Below are 21,060 nucleotides of genomic sequence, written 5' to 3'. Positions count from 1 at the left end.
TTTCACAGTTTTTAGCTCCTTGTTGGTGAGTACTCTCCACAAGTGTGTTAGGGACACCTGATCTGAGGGATGATGAGGTCCGAAGCCTTCTTTGTTTGAATGACAGCTGCACACGGTAGGTTCACTGGCAATAGATGCACTTCCGGCATATTGTCTCCGTAATAAGCGCCTTACTCTGGACTGGCCGTTCCGAACAGTTTTGGCGCCTTTTCACGCAACCAGTTGACAGCTTCATCGGTTACATAATCGATGGTGCGATCCTTCGAATTTAAACTTGAATTTACATACTTTTTACAACTCCTCTACGCGGAGCTTCTGAACGCTTCCCTGCTTCTCATGTGAGTGTATTTATGTAGGGAAAGTATTATAAATATTTATAGTTTAGCGTACAAATGAAGCTTCTCCGGGATAACTTTTACTGTCTTATTCTTCTTAGTTGGAGCGATAACCGCTTACGCGATTTTGGCCGAGTTTAACAAAGCGCGCCTGTCGTTTCCTTCTCGTGCTAACCGGCGCCAGTTGGATCTTTATTCGCTGCGCTATGTCTATGTCTTTAACTTTTACTGTCACATGACATAATAATGAAAACGAGCATTTATATCTTCAATACAAAAATTTATTTACATCATATAAAACTAACAAAAAGATGAAATATTTTAGTATTCCTTCTTTGTTTTTTTTTTCATGAGAGTGTAATCAACACAACAACAAATGTCAGCACTCAAAACTCCACAACTAACCATTCTATCACATGTTGCTGAGATTACTTCCAGCATCTACGTTACAGCAATCCATTTATATTTTCAAAACAATAACTAAATCTCTTGACAAAGGCTTCAATCTTCACAATACTACAATTACACATATACAAATCAAAGAGCAATGGTAGTTATGGGAAAGAAATCCTATGCATTTGCGGGCGAACGTATGTTTTCACGACTCATCAAACGTTTTAGTATTTGCGATAGGGTGCGCCATATTTTTGCTGTGGAAGCGATGCACTGCCACGGCCTTGCTGCGAGCCATACTGTTGCTGTTCGTCCTGTTGCGGATGGGTGCGAATGTATTCCAATGCCTTGAGGATAGCCTCTGGCACCGGTGGGGGAGTGGGTAAATGATCTCCTTGTGGCTGGAATCCATTTTCATCGGCAGTATAAGTAAGCTGAATTAATTGACCTTCGGGCGAATAGTATTGCGATGAGCCAGTGGCGTAGTAACCGCCAACACCAGATTCTTGTTGCGCAATACCATTGCTGGTCTCAAACTGGTAGTTATAGCTGCCATCCTCTTTCAGATCGTTGGTGAAGCTACGTATTTCGGCGTGCGCATCAGCACTACTGGCGCCACCACCACGACCACCTGCACCTTTTAGCGGAGCACCATACAACTCACTGACAGCTGGCAGCGCATTACTCAGGCAAATGGAGGAGGCACACAGGGCGGCGACGGCGAGAGCGAACTGCAATGGAAGAATTTGTGAATTAGAAGGATGGAAAAGGCGGAGGTTTGTAATTAATTGGTAAATATATTTGTACGTATATCCGGTAAGCGGATGCAATGGACTACACCCGTATGTTATGTAGTTTGTTAGTGTTACGAGTATCATATTGCATGACAGGAAGTTGACTATCACTTGCTGTGATTTCTTTGACAGTTGACCAGTTCATTCGTATAGCAGTTGGGCATTATTTGTTGTGTGTGTTTTGTAGTTATTCTTGGTTTTATGTATTATTACAATAAGTTATTGTAATTCTTTTCATTTATAAAATTTCTTTCATTTTTATTTTTTCTTACTTCTATAAAATTTCTTTTTTTTTTTGTTTTTGTTTATGTTCGAGGTAATTTTTTTTTTTAAATTTTATATTTTGTTTTTGATTTGGACAATTGGCGTATTTTACTAAATATGAGTCAGCAACTAGTACTTCAATGAAGTGAAACACCTAGATATCATCTTGGGATGAAGGCAGGACTAAGCCATTTTTAACTGCAAATCAACGAAAGAGAGAATGTTTTCCTCGCCACATTCTGTTATATGCCATCTGGGTTACCACTAACCAAGCTTGCGATCAAGAATCAACTTATAGGCTAACCAGTTTTTTTTCCTTGTTCACTCTCGGGAGCATAGGGCTCCCGACAAGACTCAGGTTTGCGTTGGTTTCGTTAATCTTTTTTGAATTCTGATAGGGTAGGTGATTAGCCTGCCGCTACCAGTCCTAAATAGTGGGAATGCCCACCTGTCACTGCTTAGGAACAACGCCTTCTTACTGCTTGGAGCGCCATCTGTGTTGCACATTTTTCTGCCTGAAGGATCGCACAGCTGGTTGAGGACTTCGCTAAATTTACCGCAGCTGCCCGCTTCCTCTTGCTGGCTCCACTGATGCAATGTGTTTTTCTTTGTTTTTCTTGTGCATGAGTAAGGATGGAAAGGATACGTTTTTGGGAAGGGTTGAGGTTTGAGGGAAGGGAAAGAGGTTTTTTTTAGAAACAGGAAAAGTAGGTAAATTTGGAAAAGTGCGAGGAACGTGCTTTACGTGGATACCCAGTAAAACCTTGCATTCAATTCGACTAAAATCTCTCAAAACTTAACTCAACTATCTTCCTGTGAAATTTTTTTAATTTACTGAATCGCTTATAACTAACTTAAGCCTTCAGCCTTAAGCTTTTAAGTCATAACCTAGTTTTACCGCCTGTTAGCTCGTTAGGTGGGTTCGTTTTTATCTACGTATCTCCCACCAGCGAAGGCGATCTTTTCGTTGTAGACGTGATATGCCGTAGCAAGAGGATTCGGATAGGTCAGCAATTTCTTCCTATATTTTCCCTGCGATTTTTAATTTTTTTATTTTGATGGAAATATCCCAAGCAATATCCCATCTACCAAAGAAGCTTCAAAACCTTATACTGGCGATAATGCAAATATTCACAATTCTAAAAAGTTTACAGAAACCAGGATATTACTTTCTACTACTTGCTTTCCCTTGACTCAAACTATGTTTATACAGCCACGCATACAAGCTCTGGATAACTTCCCTTCACTCATTCATTCAACATTTGTCTCAGACATTTTTCTAGCAGAGCTCTCGTCAGACACAAAGGGCGCTTATATTGTATACTTTTTTGGACATTTTCCTGAACTCCTCTTCCTATTTTTGTGTGAAACGTTTGTTTTTCTGCGTTTGTTATTGTGATCTTTGCTCATTGCCTAGCGTATTTATCACAACAGAACCTCCTGAAATCACAAAAAAAGGGATAGCTGTCTATCAGCCAAGCGCTTTGCGGACTATTTGCGGCTTCCATACAACGTCGCTTCATTCGTCATTGCAGGACTAATCCTGGTAGGCATTTTTGGTAGAAAATATGTAGTATACATATATAAGACTATCCGAACACGACGGTAGAGCAAAGCGTAAAGAAATTGCAGTAGAAGAAAGGCATCGAGCGATTGCCCATTGGCAAGACCGGCGGAACAGTTCACGGCAGAGTAGATGAACGCATGAGCTATTACTCATTCTTAGAAAAGGAAACATGGTTAGAAAAGAACCATGGGGAAACTAACTACCACCCAACCCAATTCCTTTCAGGGCACGGCATCTTTCGAAAATAACTCCATAGATTTGACCGTAATAATTCCCCAACTGTCCAATCTGCACGGAAAGCGAAGAAGAAATGAATCACGTCGCGTTCCAATAGTCACACTATGCTCAAGAAAGATTTAAGGCGCACAGAGCTTTGTAGGCGTCAACGGTGCTAACCAGTCCCGTGAGGTAATACCTTTTTGCCAGTTATGCGGGAAGAATGGTAGATAGGGGAGAGGTGTTTAGTGGGTAGGTGTAGCTGTGAGACTACAAGCAGTGGATGCTGCTATACCGGTATTGCAATACTCATAAGAGTTTTTCAGTTTTCCCTGCAAAAAAAAAAACCAAAAGATCCCCTTAAGCCTAAGTGAGTAGCCATCCTCAGCCCTGTATGGTAATCCCTAGAATGATCGAATATTCCTTTTAGATGTTACAAAAACCGTTAGTCTGACAAAATTACTAAGCCTTCAGACTAAATATTTAAAGAAATATTATTATATTAAAAAAAAATGTACACTCCTTTGGTCTCCTTTTCGTAGGTCAAGACTTACTTATTTGCGATGTAATTTTGCTAAACAATTTAAACTACGAAACTTATAGAAAGCGTAACTGGCAACACTTTGCAGTTCGAGATAAATATAAAAAAAGAACTGGCGCGTAATCTACTGTTAGGTGTTTAGCCGAGCTTATTCTTCTATTTGTGGCGGGCGTCTTGTTGTTTTCCCTCGAATAGAAAGAACCTATAATTTTAAGCCGACTCCGAACGGCAGATGATTTTTCTTATGAGGATGACATGAAAAGTTTTTTTTCTTTCATAGTAGGGGTAAGAAAATGGGATAAGTCTATGCGATTTCGAGATATGTAACATAAAAAGGCAAATTCCTTTAGCAAAGGTTAGAAAAAAATATAAAAAAATTAAATTATACTTTCAAATATTTGCTGTAAACTTTTTAGTTTAGCGACACTAAGTTCGTCAATGTCTAGAGAATCTCATAGTTGTGATTTATATTAGGATTCTAGCAGCTGTCATTCGTCAGTATTGAATTGAGACTGCTGTTTGAAGCTTGTAGTAAATATTTTTTGCTCTTTTTGTTTTTGTTGTTATTATTGCTGAATCGTAAATTGAGTGATTTCCACCGCAAAGGCTTGTGAAATGATTTTCTGCATAAATTTTAATAGGACTATGAATAAGTTCGTGCGGTTTTTTTTCGAAATTTGAAACTTTATTGACGTAAAATGGTTACAAATTTAATATTCAAAATATTGTCCATCGCTTACTACTACTTTTTCCCATCTTTCTGGCAATTCACGGATTCCCTTTGTGAAAAATTCGGTCGGTTTTGCCGCAATCCACGAATCGATCCATTTTTTGACTTCATCGTAATTACGGAAGTGCTGGTCAGCCAGGCCATGTTGCATCGATCGGAAGAGATAGTAATCGGATGGTGCAAGGTCTGGACTATACGGCGGGTGGGGTAGGACATCCCATTTGAGCGTTTCTAAGTATGTTTTGACCACTTGTGCAACATGTGGCCGAGCATTGTCATGTTGCAAAATAACTTTGTCGTGTCTATCGGCGTATTGCGGCCGTTTTTCTCGCAGTGCTCGGCTCAAACGCATCAATTGTCGTCGGTAGACATCCCCCGTAATCGTTTCATTCGGTTTCAGTAGCTCATAATACACAACACCCAGCTGGTCCCACCAGATACACAGCATAACCTTCAGGCCATGAATATTCTGCGCCGACGTCGATGTTGAAGCATGGCCAGGGTATCCATACGTTGCCCGACGTTTTGGATTGTCGTAATGGACCCACTTTTCATCGCCAGTCACAATTCGATGCAAAAAACCCTTTCTTTTGTGCCGTTGAAGCAGTTGTTCGCATGCCATAAAACGGCGTTCAACGTCTCTTGGCTTCAATTCATACGGCACCCAATGGCCTACCTTTCGGATCATTCCCATGGCTTTTAAACGTTTGGAAATGGTTGATTGATCAACTCCCAAAGTTTTTGCAACCTCTTCTTGCGTTTGAGCCGGATCTTGATCGAGCAATTCCTCCAATTCGGTATCCATGAACTTTGGCGGCGCACCCTCGCGTTCTTCGTCTTCCAAGCCAAAATCACCACTTTTAAAGCGTGCAAACCACTTCTGGCACGTTCGCTCAGATAGAGCATGCTCACCATAAACTTCCACCAAGATACGATGACTTTCGGCTGCTTTTTTCTTCATATTAAAATAATGAAGAAGAATTCCCCGCAAAAACACATTATTTGGCACGAAATTCGACATTTTCAAGTGTGGTAAAAATATTGTTGTTTACGCTTCAAATAAAAAACTTATACTGACGTTTGTGCCTTACGACAGTAGCTCTCCAATGAATGTTTGGAAATGTGGATCGATGGAATAATAATCAAGTTACGCCATCTGTTGTAAAACCGCACGAACTTATAAATAGACCTATTAGTAAAAAATGTTTAGGTTGGGTTAACTTGATTTATGCCACTTAACTAATAATGGGCTCTAGTGTTAGCCAAGTGGCTGTACGAAAGCGTGGGCTAGCACTATTTTACGAGTTCTGGTACAATTTTCGGTGCTCTGGCCCGCCATATCGCTCAATAGGTTGAAGAACACAGTGCCAATGCAAAAAAAATCGCGATGCTGGGCTGCACAAACTTTAAATTTTAAATAAAATCGTAATATGCTGAGCAATAGCACATATGAATTTTAATTTTAAGTAAAGACTATTTTGTTAGCGATTTTGTAATTTAGGCTTTTCTTCAGAATTCCTCCAAGCTTTTGCCTTTTCGATTTCATTTTTTAGTCAATTTTTTCCGACAAAGATTTGGCACTCCTATTCCTATCTCCTCCTATATTTATAGTTTAAAAAAATTTACGTCGTCTGACTTTTCGATTTTATTTTTTACTCAATTTCGCTCCGACAGAGATTTGGCAATCCTATTCCCAAATATTTATATTTCAAATTTTCGTGACTTTCAAAAAACAGTCACTTTGAAATTTACTGCAAGAACTCCCCCAACCTTTTGCCTTTTCGATTTTATTTTTTAGATTTGGCAATCCTATTCACTAATATTTATAGTTTAAAAAAATTTACGTGGAAACTCAAAAAACAGTGACTTTGAAATTTATTGCAAGAATTTCACCAAACTTTTGCCTTTTCGATTTTATTTTTTACTCAAATTCGTTCCGACAGAGATTTGGCAATCCTATTCACTAATATTTATAGTTTAAAAAATTTACGTGGAAACTCAAAATGCAGTGACTTAGAAATTTACTGCAAGAATTTCCCCAACCTTTTGCCTTTTCGATTTTATTTTTTACTCAATTTCGCTCCGACAGAGATTTGGCAATCCTATTCACAAATATTTATAGTTCAAAAAATGTATGCGAAGACTTAAAAAATAGCCGCTTCTAATAATCTGTTTGAGACAGTTTTCACTGTTTTTATGTAAAAAAAATGTTCAAGTAAAGCATTTTGTTAAATAGCCTTAAATTTTTTTATTAAAAATTTTCTAATTTTTTTTATTTAACATATTTTTAAAATTTATTTTTATCCTTCATTAAATAGCCTTTTTCTGGCACCGGCTTTCTTAGTTTTTGTTTATCATTTTATTTTAGTTTGACTGGTGTTTTTTAAGTTTGCAAATTTTGTAACCAAAATTGTATCCTTAATTTTTAATTTTTAATTTTTTTGTTTTTAATTTTTTATGCACTTCAATTACAGTTTTTAAAAAAGTACGAATTTTTCATTTCCGTTTTTTAACCACTTAAAAACATTCTTAATTCTTATTTGTATAAATTTCTACATTTGTTTTGCCTTATTATCCTTTTTCTTTAACTGCACACTTACAATTTTCGACATTTTTTCTAAGTATTGATTTGCAATCTAACGATAACGCCAAATACGTTGTGGATACTTTAAAACTCAAATTGTTTTTGAATCAACACCTGTCAACGTATTCGCATTTATACGCGAAGATTTTAATTGCACGACTCACAATTACCAAAGTACCTAAGCACACACATGTACACGTACTTAAGTACATGCATACATACTAACATACTTACTCAAACACTGTGGTAACCACAGATGTGCACAACGTGTAAAAATCGATGAATAGCAGTGGTGCGCCGAAAATCCAAAATCAAAATCTTTTCACAAACTGGAAATCAAAATAGTGGTAAAATAATAATAATTACAAAATACCTTTGCAAAAACCATAAACGAACGAATACGTATGTCTGTACATGTGTATGGATGTATTTACACACAAATGTTTGGTACTACAAACTCAAATGGTACTTCGCCGACTGCAGCCGCTTGGATCTCTTTGAAGAGGAAACAGATTTTTAAAATGAAAAATTGAGAAGCGGAAAATCGCTAACTGAACTTGATATGCATACCAACATCCATATACACACACAAACACACACTCCCATAAAAACATACGAACGAACACGCACCTTTGCAAACCAACAAAATTCATCGAAGTACATCAACGACTTTGCACTCAAACACTCATCAATTTCAATTACAATTTGAATTTGTTGCTCTCGTTGCTCAGTGTGTTGCCAACTGAGTAGTTGTTTGTACACGTACTTACATACATACAAACAAAATAGATGCGAGCCACTGCAGAGCCACCTAATACTCACCAGTTGCAAGAAAACATTAATAGCCTCTTAAAAATGTTGTATTAGCGAGCAACGACACCACTACAAATACAATTTGATGTGATATTGTAATAGTGAACTAGTAATTATTTGGTTGAACAGCAAGAAGATTACCAATGTTAATGATGATCTGCAATTTGAAAACTATTCGTAGTTTGCTCCGCATAATTTCAACTAATTTTTTTCCTCACCTTTTTCTAGGTATTTTAATAATTTAAGCGTTTAAAATTTTTCGGATCATTAATAATTTTTTGAGGTGCAATTGGCAGTATTCAAAAAAAAAAAATATCGAAGCATCATGCGGCTTAACATGCGCGTAATTGATAACTGACCCAAATACTATAAAAACGTAGCTGCTTACTTATTTGCATACCTAACCGATTATGTATTCAAGCCCTTTTAAATAACAATTATTAGAAGCAAAATATTTACTTTAGAATAGCTTTCAAGGTGTCACCCCGGTGGGCCAGAAGGTACCCCAAAGTAGCCAACAATCATGGCTACAGTTGAAAAATTTTTATGAAAAACCAACGAGGTGAGTTAAAAAAATGAGATGAATTTTCATTTGTCTCAAAAAATATTTATTTATTCATCAATTTCTATTTTATCTCTTTCGAAGTAGAAGGATATACCCCATGATCAAAAAGTACCGGGAAGGTGATGTTCACTGTTCGATTGCTAAGGCATAGTGCACCATGAGTACCTTCCATCGGGCCAGACAGTCAATAAAAAATATTATTTATACGTTTTTAAGCATTTGAGAGATGCTGTACGTCGCAAACGGCCGGAAATGTGAGCAAACAATTATTGGATTTTGCATGAAGATAACGCGCCATCGCAACGAACCCAAATTGTGCTGGATTATTTGACTAAACACCAAGTAAATACCAACGTGCAAGCACCGTATTCACCTGATATGGCCCCGTGCGACTTCTTTTTGCTTCCCAAGTTGAAGTTACCACTTCGTGGAAGGAAATTTCAGTCGATAGAGGAATTCATAGAGAATGCGACGAAGGAGCTGAAGGCCATCCCCTCGTCAGCCTACCAGTGGTGCATTGAGGACTGGGTTAAGCATTGGCACATGTGTGTTGCGGGTCATATTTTGAAGGAGATAAAATAAATTTGCCTAAAATTTATATCTGTTTTGTTTTACTTAAACATTCCCGGTACTTTCTGATCATAGGGTAATACACTTGTGCCAGCGTTTTTTCCAATCCTCGAAGCAGTTTTGATATGCACTTTTTGGTATGTCCTTGAGCTCTCTCAGCGATTCGACTTTTATCTCCTCAATCGTCGCAAAACGCTGTCGTTTCGTAGGTCTCTTCAATCTAGGAAGCAGGAAAAAGTCGCAGGGGGCCAAATCTAGTAATTACGGTAGCTGAGGCATGATAACGGTGTTGTTTTTAGCCAAATAATCTCTAACAAGCAAAGATGAGTGAGCAGGTGCATTAAAATGATGCAAAATCCATAAATTTTTTACACAATTCCGGGCGTTTTTTCGTATTTCTTCAGGCAAACGGCACATAACTTCAAGGCAATATTCTTTATTTATTTTATGACCTTGTTTTAAGAACTGCTGATGCACTGCGCCAAGGTAATCGCAGAAAACAGTGAGAAAAACATTTGATCGAACTTGGCGTCCTGTTTTTGGTATTGGCTCTCCTGGACTCGTTGGTTTCGATGTCACAACCATACACCCATGATTCGTCATCAGCTACGACCCTTTTAGGCAAATCTTTATCGTCGTTGACGTCATTCAACAACTCCTGAGCGATGCTCATGCGACGTTGTTTTTGTCAAAATTCAGCAATTTTGGATATTCAATAAATTCGGAAAGTTTTTGTGAGAGAAGACCGATAGTGAAATTTTCCAATTAATACTTGTATATTCATATTTCCTTTAATCCTTTAACTCCGTTTAGAGATCATTTTAAGTATGATACTTGTCAAAGGGTCAGTGTGAAAAATACTCCCACATTAAAGCCAATAGGGGCTAAAATGTTTTACAAGAAAATTTATCCTCAAATTATATTCTCATTCACATTATCTTCCCCTCTGGATACTTTAAACGTAATTTCCATTTTTTCAAAACATTTCGAAATTTCTTTGGCAAATATGAAATTTTACCACCAAAAAAATTGTGCTTATCTTCATGGTTGGAACTCTTCAGGAGCTTATCATCCCACAAAAATCGTGTCACACAGAATTATTAGGCAAACTAACTATTTCTTCATCAGCAGTACTTAGGTCTGAAAAATCTATTGTGCTCCCTTCATACCTTCAAAGTATTTCTCTGCTTCCAACTTCCTCAATAAATTTGAGCATTTGTCTCATTTAGGATAGGTTATGGTGGTAGTCGGTCTATCGTTGAGTTATTGAGTTACTTAGGCGCTATTAAATAAATATCCTGAAATTAAAGTATCATAAATTTTGCATATCCTTCTTTTTTTTGTCGAAGTAAGTAAATTTTAAACGTTTGTTACTCGTTTTTCAAATTTCTTTACATCATTTCCCTAGTAGTTAATCTTAATGTCGTCGGCCAACGCTTCAGCTACACAAATCACTCTCACCTGGTCATAGGAACATACAAGTAAATAAGAAAGCTGATGAACTGGCAAGACGGGAGACATCTTATAACAACTCTGAAGCGATAGAAGTACGCTGTCGGCAAGGCATGCGTAAAAAGGTGATTTTCTCACTATTCCAGAAGCAGGCCGTTGACAGATGGACTAACACGGATACTTGCAAAATAACTAAACAAACGTGACCCAACTTCAACAAATTCAGAACTGACGAGTTATTAAGAAATTATGCCAAGAATAACCGGCCACTGCTCTTTGGGAGACCATGTCAGGAAAATGGGGTGGCCGTACAACGATAGATGTAGAAGCTACAATCAAGAAGAATCTAAGGAAATAATCTTTCACTATCTGTGGGAGTGCCGAAGTCTGGGTGCTCTATGACATAGAAAGCTGGGGGAATTCTCGATGGTAGATTCATAGTGACTCATATTTCCCCTGCATTTAGCTTTTTCCAGTTGATACCACAGGATGGTTCTAAGTCATGAAAATCTGCTGCGACTCTGCCTTAGCGAGTTCATCAGCAATTTCATTACGTTTTATTCCAGAGTGATCTGGAACCCAGTAAGTTGGTTGAGGTTCTTGAGGTAGTCGTACACTATCAGCTGCTGATGGTTCTGTCTCTATATAAAAAGTCTCGGGAGCTTCTGAAAAAAAGATAGGGTTATGTTTTCAACATTCTAAATGAGCGCTTAGGGCCAGCGCAGTAGTGTTGACGGACATTGGGAGTTCCAACTGGATCAACAAATCTCTAACATTACCAAAGGAGAAGACTAAAATCCGATCATTCCCATGGCAGCCGGTTCTACGTTACCGGAATGACTCGGGTTTTTATTCCCGACCAAGGGCTGCCGCCCCAGTACACTAGCCCTGTCTAGTGCACCGTATTTTACCCTAAACCTTTCGTCACAGGAGCAACTCATTGCAGCCAGTTTGCTCCAAATACTTCTCTTCCGGGCTGGCGTCGAACCCAACCCCGGACCTGAAGTATTCTACTGCTGCATTTGCCACAAACGGCTCCACCCGAACTCCACCTCGGTTAGGTGTAACCAGTGCAACGGGTGGTGCCATCTTAAGACCTGTTCAGGCCTTAAGACTCACAGGGAGTGGTCCACAAGGTATGTGGCCCGCTCACAGGCGGTCACCGCCTCTACGGCGACACTGCCCTCAGTGCCGGCACATCACACTGCCGCCACTAACAACACCTCAACGGCCAGGAGCCCCCAAGAGCAACACGACTCCCTCTCCAACCCACAACCCTCCTGCTCCTACCCCAGTGCGGGGACAAACCAGCAGCTCTTGGTCCCCCGCACAGTCTGCTCCGTGTGCCAGACCGTAGTACCTCGGAACCTGACAACTGTCCAATGCAGTTCTTGCAGTGGCTGGTGTCACTTTCGGAGGTGCTCCGGCCTGCACACCACCCGTGAGTGGACACGTGACTACGTTGCCCCCTGCTGCAGAGCTCTGCACCCGCAACCGCCCACCGTGGCGCGGCCACCCGACAACATCAGGCCACTCCCCATTTTGCGGAACGCACAGCAGGACCAACGCAGACAACATCACGCATCCCTCACCCCCGAATTACGACGACGCTCCCGCGAAGCTTCAAGCTTTTGCAACTGAACTGCAACGGACTAACGAGTAAGATTGACGAGATAGTCGACTTCATGAGTCGGTTCGGAATTAAGATAGCTGCGGTCCAAGAGACAAAACTGCACGCTAGCTCCCCCCTGATTACCAGGGACGGCTATAACGTGCACCGAAAGGACCGCGAGCGAGACAACGGTGGTGGCCTAGCGTTTATAGGCATCGACCGCAGGGACAGCACCTTAGAACGTCAAGGTATAGCTGTCCGGTCAGGCGATGCCGAGCTCGAAATTTACAATATTTATATACCCCCTGTCACCTGCTGCCCGGCAGGATATCTCCCCGATATTGGTGCGCTCATCAGGGGAGAAAACCGATTGGTAGTAGGTGACTTTAACGCGCATCACGATCTTTGGCATTCAAGCCTGCCAAATGATCGTAGGGGACAGCTATTGGCAGAGCAGATAGACGATTCGACGTTCAGCACTGTAAACGACGACGCCCCCACTAGGGTAGTGGGCAATTGTAGCAGCTCGCCTGACATAACAATTGCTAGCGCTGGACTGATAAATAGCATAACCTGGCGACCTATGCTATCGCTTGCATCAGACCACTTGCCCATTATCATCTCGATCGAGAGACCCGCCGATTTTGTTTCCGCGGATCACCGGTCATATATCAACTTTAACAAAGCTGATTGGACCAGTTTCGCGGAATTTACTGAGAACATCTTCGCAGCCCTACCCACTCCCACCGATGTGCGCGCAGGCGAACGCGCACTCCGCAAGGCGATTACAGCCGCCGCGGCTCGCTTCATACCTGCTGGACGGATCCGGGAATTACGTCCCAATTTCCCAGCCGAAGCAGCCGTTATGGCAAACGAGCGTGACCGTCTACGCCAGGCCGATCCCGGGGATCCTCGTATAAAGGATCTCAATTTGGAGATCCGGCAACTGGTCACCCAACATAAGCGGACCAAATGGGTAGAGCATCTGAAGTCCTGTAACTTCACCTCTGGTGTGAGCAAGCTCTGGTCCACCGTAAGGTCCCTGTCGAACCCGACGAAGCACAACGACAAGGTGGATATCACCTTCAACGGTCGTACTTCGTCGGACCCGAAGAGATGCGCGAGCTACTTTAGCCGGCAATTTATATTGCATCCTCCGGTCGACAGATCCAAACGTTGTGCCACCAGACGGCTGCACAAACTGCCCTACAACAGTGCACCGCTTACTTTCACCAGCGACGAGGTTCAGGGGGCCATCAAACACATGAAACCATCAAAAGCCATTGGCCCCGACGGACTAAACATGCTGATGCTGAAAAAGCTGGGTCCATTGGGAGTAGAATATCTCACAAAGGTCTTCAACCTGTCTATGGCCACTCTCATCATTCCTGATAAGTGGAAATTAGGGAGAGTGGTCCCACTGCTGAAGCCTGGGAAACCCGCCAACCAAGGGGAGTCTTATCGTCCGATAACTCTCCTTTCCCCAGTAGTGAAGACACTTGAGGCCCTTCTACTCCCACTCCTCACTCAACACCTGACTCCAGCCCCACACCAGCATGGTTTCCGTAGAGTGCACAGTACCACCACGGCACTCACCGTCATAAACACCCAGGTAAACCGCGGCCTTAACCAAAACCGCCCCTGCGAGAGGACTGTCCTAGTAGCGTTGGACCTACAAAAGGCTTTCGACACAGTCAGCCACGCCACGCTACTAGATGACATTTTACAGTCGACACTCCCGCCAGGGCTGAAGAGGTGGACCGCGAACTACCTGAGTGGTCGTCACTCGTCGGTAGTATTTCGAGACCAAACCTCAAAACAGAGAAAAATAAAGCAAGGAGTACCGCAGGGTGGTGTCCTTTCACCCTTGCTTTTTAATTTCTATATTTCGAAACTCCCCCAGCCACCAGAGGGAGTCTCACTGGTCTCATATGCCGACGGCTGCACGATAATGGCGTCGGGCAATGACATTGATGGCCTATGCTCAAAAGTAAACGACTACCTCGCCAGTCTTTCTCGCTTCTTCACTGCGAGAAACTTAAAACTTTCTCCCACTAAATCCACGGCGACCCTATTTACCACCTGGACAAAGGAGGTCAAGCTGCCACTTCAGGTACACGTCGACGATACCCCAATTCCGACGATAAACAACCCCAGAATTTTGGGAGTCACCTTTGACAGCTTGCTCTCCTTTTCGGCGCACACAACCGCTATTGCAACGAGAGTACAGAATCGCAACAAGGTCCTCAAGTCGCTTGCCGGCAGCACTTGGGGCAAAGACAAAGAAATGTTGCTGTCGACTTTCAAAGCAATAGGCCGACCGGTTCTGAACTATGCCGCGCCTGTCTGGTCGCCTGGAACCAGTGATACGCAGTAGACGAAGCTTCAGACCTGCCAGAATACTGCCATCAGGACCGCGACAGGATGTCTCCTGATGTCCCCTATCCACCATTTACATGACGAGGCGCACATGCTCCCGGTTAAGGAGCATAACAAAATGCTCGGCAAGCAGTTCCTGCTTGGGTGTCACCGTAGGCCTCACCCATGCAGACACCTGCTCGAGCCTGAGCCACCTCCCAGGCACATCAGGAGACACTTCCTCAACTACGTGGACGAGATCCAGGACAAAACGGACAGACCTCTCCAGGATCGGACAGTATACAGACAGGCTATAAACGACATTCATCGGGAGACACTTACCACCTTCCTAAGCTCCCGACCCCCGAATGCCGTTATCGGAGTCCAACCGCCACCTATCGCAGACGAAGAGCTCCAGCTTCCTCGAGAGTCCCGCGTAATCTTGGCACAACTACGTTCTGGATATTGTAGCAGGTTAAACTCCTACCTATCCAGAATCGACCCCGACATACTAAACATATGTCCTGCATGTGAAGGTACCCCGCACGACACTAACCACCTCTTCACATGCCCCATCAAACCCACTCATCTAACACCTCTCTCCCTCTGGACCCAACCCGTCGAAACTGCCAGTTTCCTGGGCCTACCGTTAGATGAGCTAGACGAAGACGACCGGTAATTTACACTACACTGACAGGGCGAAGATACTGCTACAACAACAACAACAACAACTATAATCCGATGATACGCTAAATTACTCAGAAGCACAGATAAGCTTTCCTGTAAAGATTTCTATAGTGATTTAAAGGTAATAAAAATTCATCAGGTCACTGGGTGGTTCAGTTGGGAAGATCAATCAGTCACTTCAGTCAAACCTAATCTGCATTTATTCTATGTGCAAAGTGGCACCGATTGATCTGCTATGAGATGCATCGTTGAAGACCTATTGCCGAATCTGCTCATGAAGCGCAATATAAAGCGAAAAGCCCAATTCTTTTCGTTTTATCTTTACTGCGGCTGTACAGTACGTAAATATGGCTTGCTTTACGGAAACATTTTGGACTTGAACAGCTACTCAAAATACACAATCTACTTAATGGAAGTGAGGTGAAGTCGGGTTGCAGGCCCATAAGTCCGAAAATAATAACAAGCGGGCGGCAGATCCATTTCTAAAATATTTGTATAAAACTGCATTTTATATTTTTCTTCTCATCCAAAATAAAGATTGCCATACCTTCTGCTCAAATATGAACGAGTTGTCATCAATAAAACGGTCCACGGTATCGTTCCGCAAGTACCGTATTCGCCTGATATGGCTCCATGTGACTTTTTCCTGTTTCCCAAGCTCAAGTTGCCGCTCCGTGGAAAACATTTTGAGACAATTGAAGTCATAAAAGAGAATTCGAAGAACACACTCGAGCTTGACTTGTTTACAGTAGCACAGAACACCAACTATGTGACATATTACGCTGAAATTTGCCATGTAAGCTTATAACAGTATAAAGTGGGCAAGAAATTTCTAATAAATATTATCCCTGCTGTCTAATCTGGGTGCCAGAACGAAGAAAGAAAGGCTCAACTGAATTAGTCTCAGAGAACTCCTACCCGATCATCAGCAATGCCCTGACTGTTGTTAAATGGGAATTGCACTACTTATTTCTCAAGAAACCGCAGAAGAGTTGCAGCTCGATTTCTTCATGTGCTATTTCGAAAACCATTTAGCCCCAGTACAAAAGACGCAGGACTCAGAAATTTTTGGAGATTCCACCCCGGAAAGGCCAGGTTTATCATTTAATCTCCATTGCAGCAACTGTGAAGACCTTTCGGAGAAGGAGACTGTTAGCACTTCCTCTGTAAATGTCCAGGTTTAGCAGCTAGACGATTAAGGTCACTTCCTTCTTCGACTTTCTGGGGCAGTGCGGAAACCTAAATCCCATCAAAATTCCTCATTACATCAACAGCTCTGGTTGGCTGTAGATATCTCCCGTTGGAGACCTCATAATGGTATCAAAACGGTGCTTTAGTGCTGCTTCAGGAGTGTCATAGTGGCACTTCAACCATTTCACCTAACTGTCTACCTACCTACATATGTATATATTCAGAAGTCCCGACTGAGATGAAAACTTTAGAATTTTCAAAAGCCTCAAATTCTGATGATTATAAATTTGGTTGATCTTCCTCACATTCATGGGCTCAATGCTTATTGCGAATTGCTGAATGTATTCCTTTTAAGTGCGGGGAATGCGAAATGAAGAAAAAGTTGATTTTTTAGAAAACAAAAGTATAGTATTCAAAGGGAATCTAAAAATTGACTTAGTTTGGTGATAAGTCAAGTGGAAATTCCTAAGATACAAATTTTCTATTAAATACATTCATAATTCTATTTTTGCCCACATTTTATATGGAAGATATACATCGCCGCTTGGTAAACATAACAAAGTCGTTCATCGAAAGATTATTTTCTGTCGCCAAACGTTTTCACTAAGGAACACTCAAGCATGAACCTCTTGTTTTCAAAAAAACCTGAAGCGCTAAAGATTTCAGCTCACACTATTATGAAGCAATAAGTGAATTTCGTAGACCAGTGTATTTATACTATTCACTATTCACTTCGTGCAATCACAACATCAGTATACATATGTACATCCATAATTTAGTTATGATTTATTATTGTGCTGACAGTACTTCAGTATTTGGTTCATTAACTTTTCATATCTTATAAACAATGCGCAAGATTAATTATCAAAACTTTCTTGCTTAGCTGGTCAAATGTGAAAATTTCTGAAGGGCAAATTCGTGCACCTTGGCCTTTGGAATGGACTACTAAGAAAATTCATTGTATCGAACTAAAATTAAATCCAAAATGTTCATTACAGTTGTGTACAGACATAACGATTATTCAAAATCATTGATAGGTGTGGAAGTGTCAGCTGTATTTGCCTTTGATTGTTTGCATCGATACAAATTATTTTGCTTCTTGACTGGCGCTTAAGCGATTTGGTCATGTCTAACGAAGCGCGCCAGTCGTTTCTCTCTTGTCCTAATCGGCGGCAATTGGATACACCACGTGACGTCAAGTCCGCCTCCACCCGATCTTTCCCACGCAGAGAATGTCTTTCCCTTCCTCTGCTACTACCAGCTGGCAACGCATCGAATACATCGACATAACCCGTAACCCAGTCAACGAAGCCGCTGGATCTTTATTCTCTGCACTACGTCTATATCGTCATAAAACTCATACAGATCAATGCTTCATCGCCTACGATACTCGCCATAGGTAACATGCAAATGTGCCAAAACATTCCGCAGAAACTTTTACTTAACCACTTCGAGGTTGATGTTGATGATGAGAAACTCAAAAAGTATTAGTTTTTTTTCGTGAAGAGAGGAATATATTACCCAATTGCCTAGTTAGTCCAAAGTAGCATTTTTTGGTAAGAGAGATTCTCCGTTGGTTTCAAGGCTGGCATTATAATTCATGTTAAGGCGAGTTCCTAAATAAACGAAGTCTCTTACTACTTCGAAATCACCACTGTTTGTTTGACAACAGGAGATGTTTCATTTTGTCCTCATTCACCACCGACCCATTTGCTTTACTTCTTTATCCACCTTCGAAAAGGCAGAGCGCAGTTGATGTCAATATCATCCGCATAAGACACTAATTATATGCTCCTATAATAAATAATAAATTGTGACTGAACGATCAAGCTCTGCGGCTCCCACTTTTTCAACATCAAGTTAAAGAAATCAACCTATCTGAAACCTAGTTTTTTATCAAGTGGCTTAGAGAGATTTTTCCCAATTCTGACGGAGCTGCTGGTATTGAACAATGTCATCATGTGTGGGTCGATTATCCTTTTATGGGTATTTTCTATGACATGGCATATTGTGAGTATCAGGACAATTATGGGTTTGCCAAGTCTAAGGCCACAAAGATAAGGTCCATTCAGTTGGTTGAAGGCGTGCTTTGGTCTGGCTAGAACCTTATATGCGATAATTAGAACACTAATTCCGCGTTAGCGTGAGCGGTCGGGTCGGTGCGTGTCTACCATTTCGAACTGCATAGGTTCGAATCTCCGTGCATGAAACAACAATGCCCTCTGGCAGGCATTGGCAAACCTCCGAGTGTATTTCTGCCATGAAAAGGTTCCTCAGAAAAAAACCATTTGCCGTTCGGAGTCGGTTTAAAACTGTAGGTCCTTCCATTTGTGGTATAACATCAAGACGCACACCACAAGAAGGAAGAGGAGCTCGACCAAACACCTTACAGAAATGTACGCGCCAATTACGTATCTTTATTTATTTTAATTCCGTGTTAGCTAGTACAGATTTGAAGGATAACCTTTCTTATGGATTGGGTAGGGCACACTTCCACGATCTCCACGAGGTCGATATTTTTGTTCTTATAGCAAGATTTCCTAGTCTTGAAAGCTCCTTTAAGCCACCAAACTTTCTGGACGAATTTTTTCGCGAAAAACTTTGGGACCTTTGAATGTTTGGGACGGCGAGTATTCTAGTCGATGAGACAATGAGCTATATGAGCTTTACGACGACATAGGCTTTGCGCAGCGAATAAAGATCCAGCGGTTTCACTGGATCATGTCGTCTGAATGGATATAAACTCTGCGGCGTTGAAAAAACTCGATGCGGTGGTAGAAGAGGAACAAGAAGGTCTCTTTTGCGTGAAAGGTCACGTGGAAAAGAATTTCGCTTCACGAAAATTATAGAAGGAAAATATTTGACCTTGCAGATGGCAACTCTTCTGAATCTAATTTTGAGTTTGTTAAACGTTTTTCGTTATTTTCTTAATTATTTATGCTTGCTGTAAAAGTGGAACTAACAGGCTGATTGAGGCCCTGAAAAGGTTCTTCACAGCCTATCTTGCTCTTGGTCATATACCTTCCCAATGGCGACGCGTAATAGTAGTATTTATTCCGAAAACCTAACAAAAAGTTTTAGACCAATCAGTTATTAAAGTCTAGAACGAGTGGTGCAGAAATATATTTAAGTGGGGGTATTGTCGAGAAGTCCACGTAGTATCATAGAAATCAACACCCTTACCAGAGTGGAAAATCATGTGAATGCAGCCTTACACGATCTTGTTAGCAAGATTGAAGCCGGGCTGGAAGCTGACGAGTACACAATGGACGTGTTCGTGGACATTGAGATGGCTTTTGATAGTACCACTTTTGGCTCAATATGTTCCTCTGCGGAAGGACATGAAGTTAATCAAACCATTATAAAGTGAGAAATGCTCTCTGAGAGGCTGTTAACCGCTGGTGAGAACCGTGACAAGTCCGAACAGAAAACTGTCAAACTTTCTACTAAAACTTGGAAGGAAAGACATTCGTTTGATGGTCGGTATTATTACAGGACACAACCCATGGGGTCAGCATATGACCACCATTGGAATGATTAAGGACCCGATGTGTCTGTCTTGCTTGGAGGAGGCGGATGGCATTGAGCACTTTCGCTGTGGGTGTTTTGGCTTTGCTAAAGCACGCCTACGAGTTTTGCGTTCCGATGTCGTGAGAATGAGTAATATTCCCTCTCTAAAACTGGAGGATATTTACAGATTCGCCAAAGAATCTGAAAAATTCTCACAGGACTAACTACCTTCGGCTCTGTCTCTATTCTTACCTATCTCTTTCTCTGATACTTTTCTCCTTTTCTCCTTGACTATCTACCCTCTTTCAAGAGCTTAAATACTATGGGCTTTTTAACCTGAGCATTTTAGAAGCCACCAAATCTCTTGGTGCTCCTTGGCTCGACCTATTCAAATTTCAAATTTTCGATACTAGTCCTGTCGTCTAGGCATTTTTAATCATCTCGCAGCTGTGAAAAATTTACAATCCCGATTACAGTTATATCTATTGCCACAGACTTTAAATAACAATTCATTAAGTATGTGCTCATCTTTGCTAGACAGGAAGGTGTTGCCAAATGTTGCCACGAAGAACAATATTTTGCAAAACAAAAGGAAAAAAATACTGGATTTCATTCAATTCAGTAAATCAGATTTCCTATAATTACTTGAGTAGCGAAGTTAATAATCTGAATGCGATTATCTGACTGCGTTCGCTTACTTTAAACACTAAAGATTGTCTTCTGCATACCACAATCTGATCGTTTTGAATTTATTTTCCCATTCCTAATTTTCCTAATATTGGACCCTCCTATTTTCTAGCTTTAGCATTTCAATATACAGTGAAGTAGAATAGCCTCAACAAACCAGACAACAATGAGCTTTAAGTGTCTATAAATTC

At 41.2% G+C, this 21,060-nt stretch overlaps 1 protein-coding gene across 1 annotated transcript; it reads right to left on the bottom strand.

The window, feature by feature from the left end:
• Positions 1-604: 604 nt before the first annotated feature.
• On the bottom strand, positions 605-7,526 carry LOC128860077 (pupal cuticle protein Edg-78E-like). Its single transcript, XM_054097324.1, has 2 exons — positions 7,441-7,526; positions 605-1,459 (listed from the first exon to the last, which is right to left on the bottom strand). The coding sequence occupies exons 1-2, from the start codon at positions 7,450-7,452 to the stop codon at positions 953-955; spliced, it is 519 nt and encodes a 172-aa protein (XP_053953299.1). The 5' UTR covers positions 7,453-7,526; the 3' UTR covers positions 605-952.
• Positions 7,527-21,060: the final 13,534 nt, after the last annotated feature.

Source organism: Anastrepha ludens, chromosome 4 (genome assembly GCF_028408465.1).
Source record: "Anastrepha ludens isolate Willacy chromosome 4, idAnaLude1.1, whole genome shotgun sequence".
NCBI classification, from domain to species: domain Eukaryota; kingdom Metazoa; phylum Arthropoda; class Insecta; order Diptera; family Tephritidae; genus Anastrepha; species Anastrepha ludens.
The sequence above is the reverse complement of the archived record's forward strand: the minus strand, read 5'-3'. Positions and strand labels throughout refer to the sequence as shown.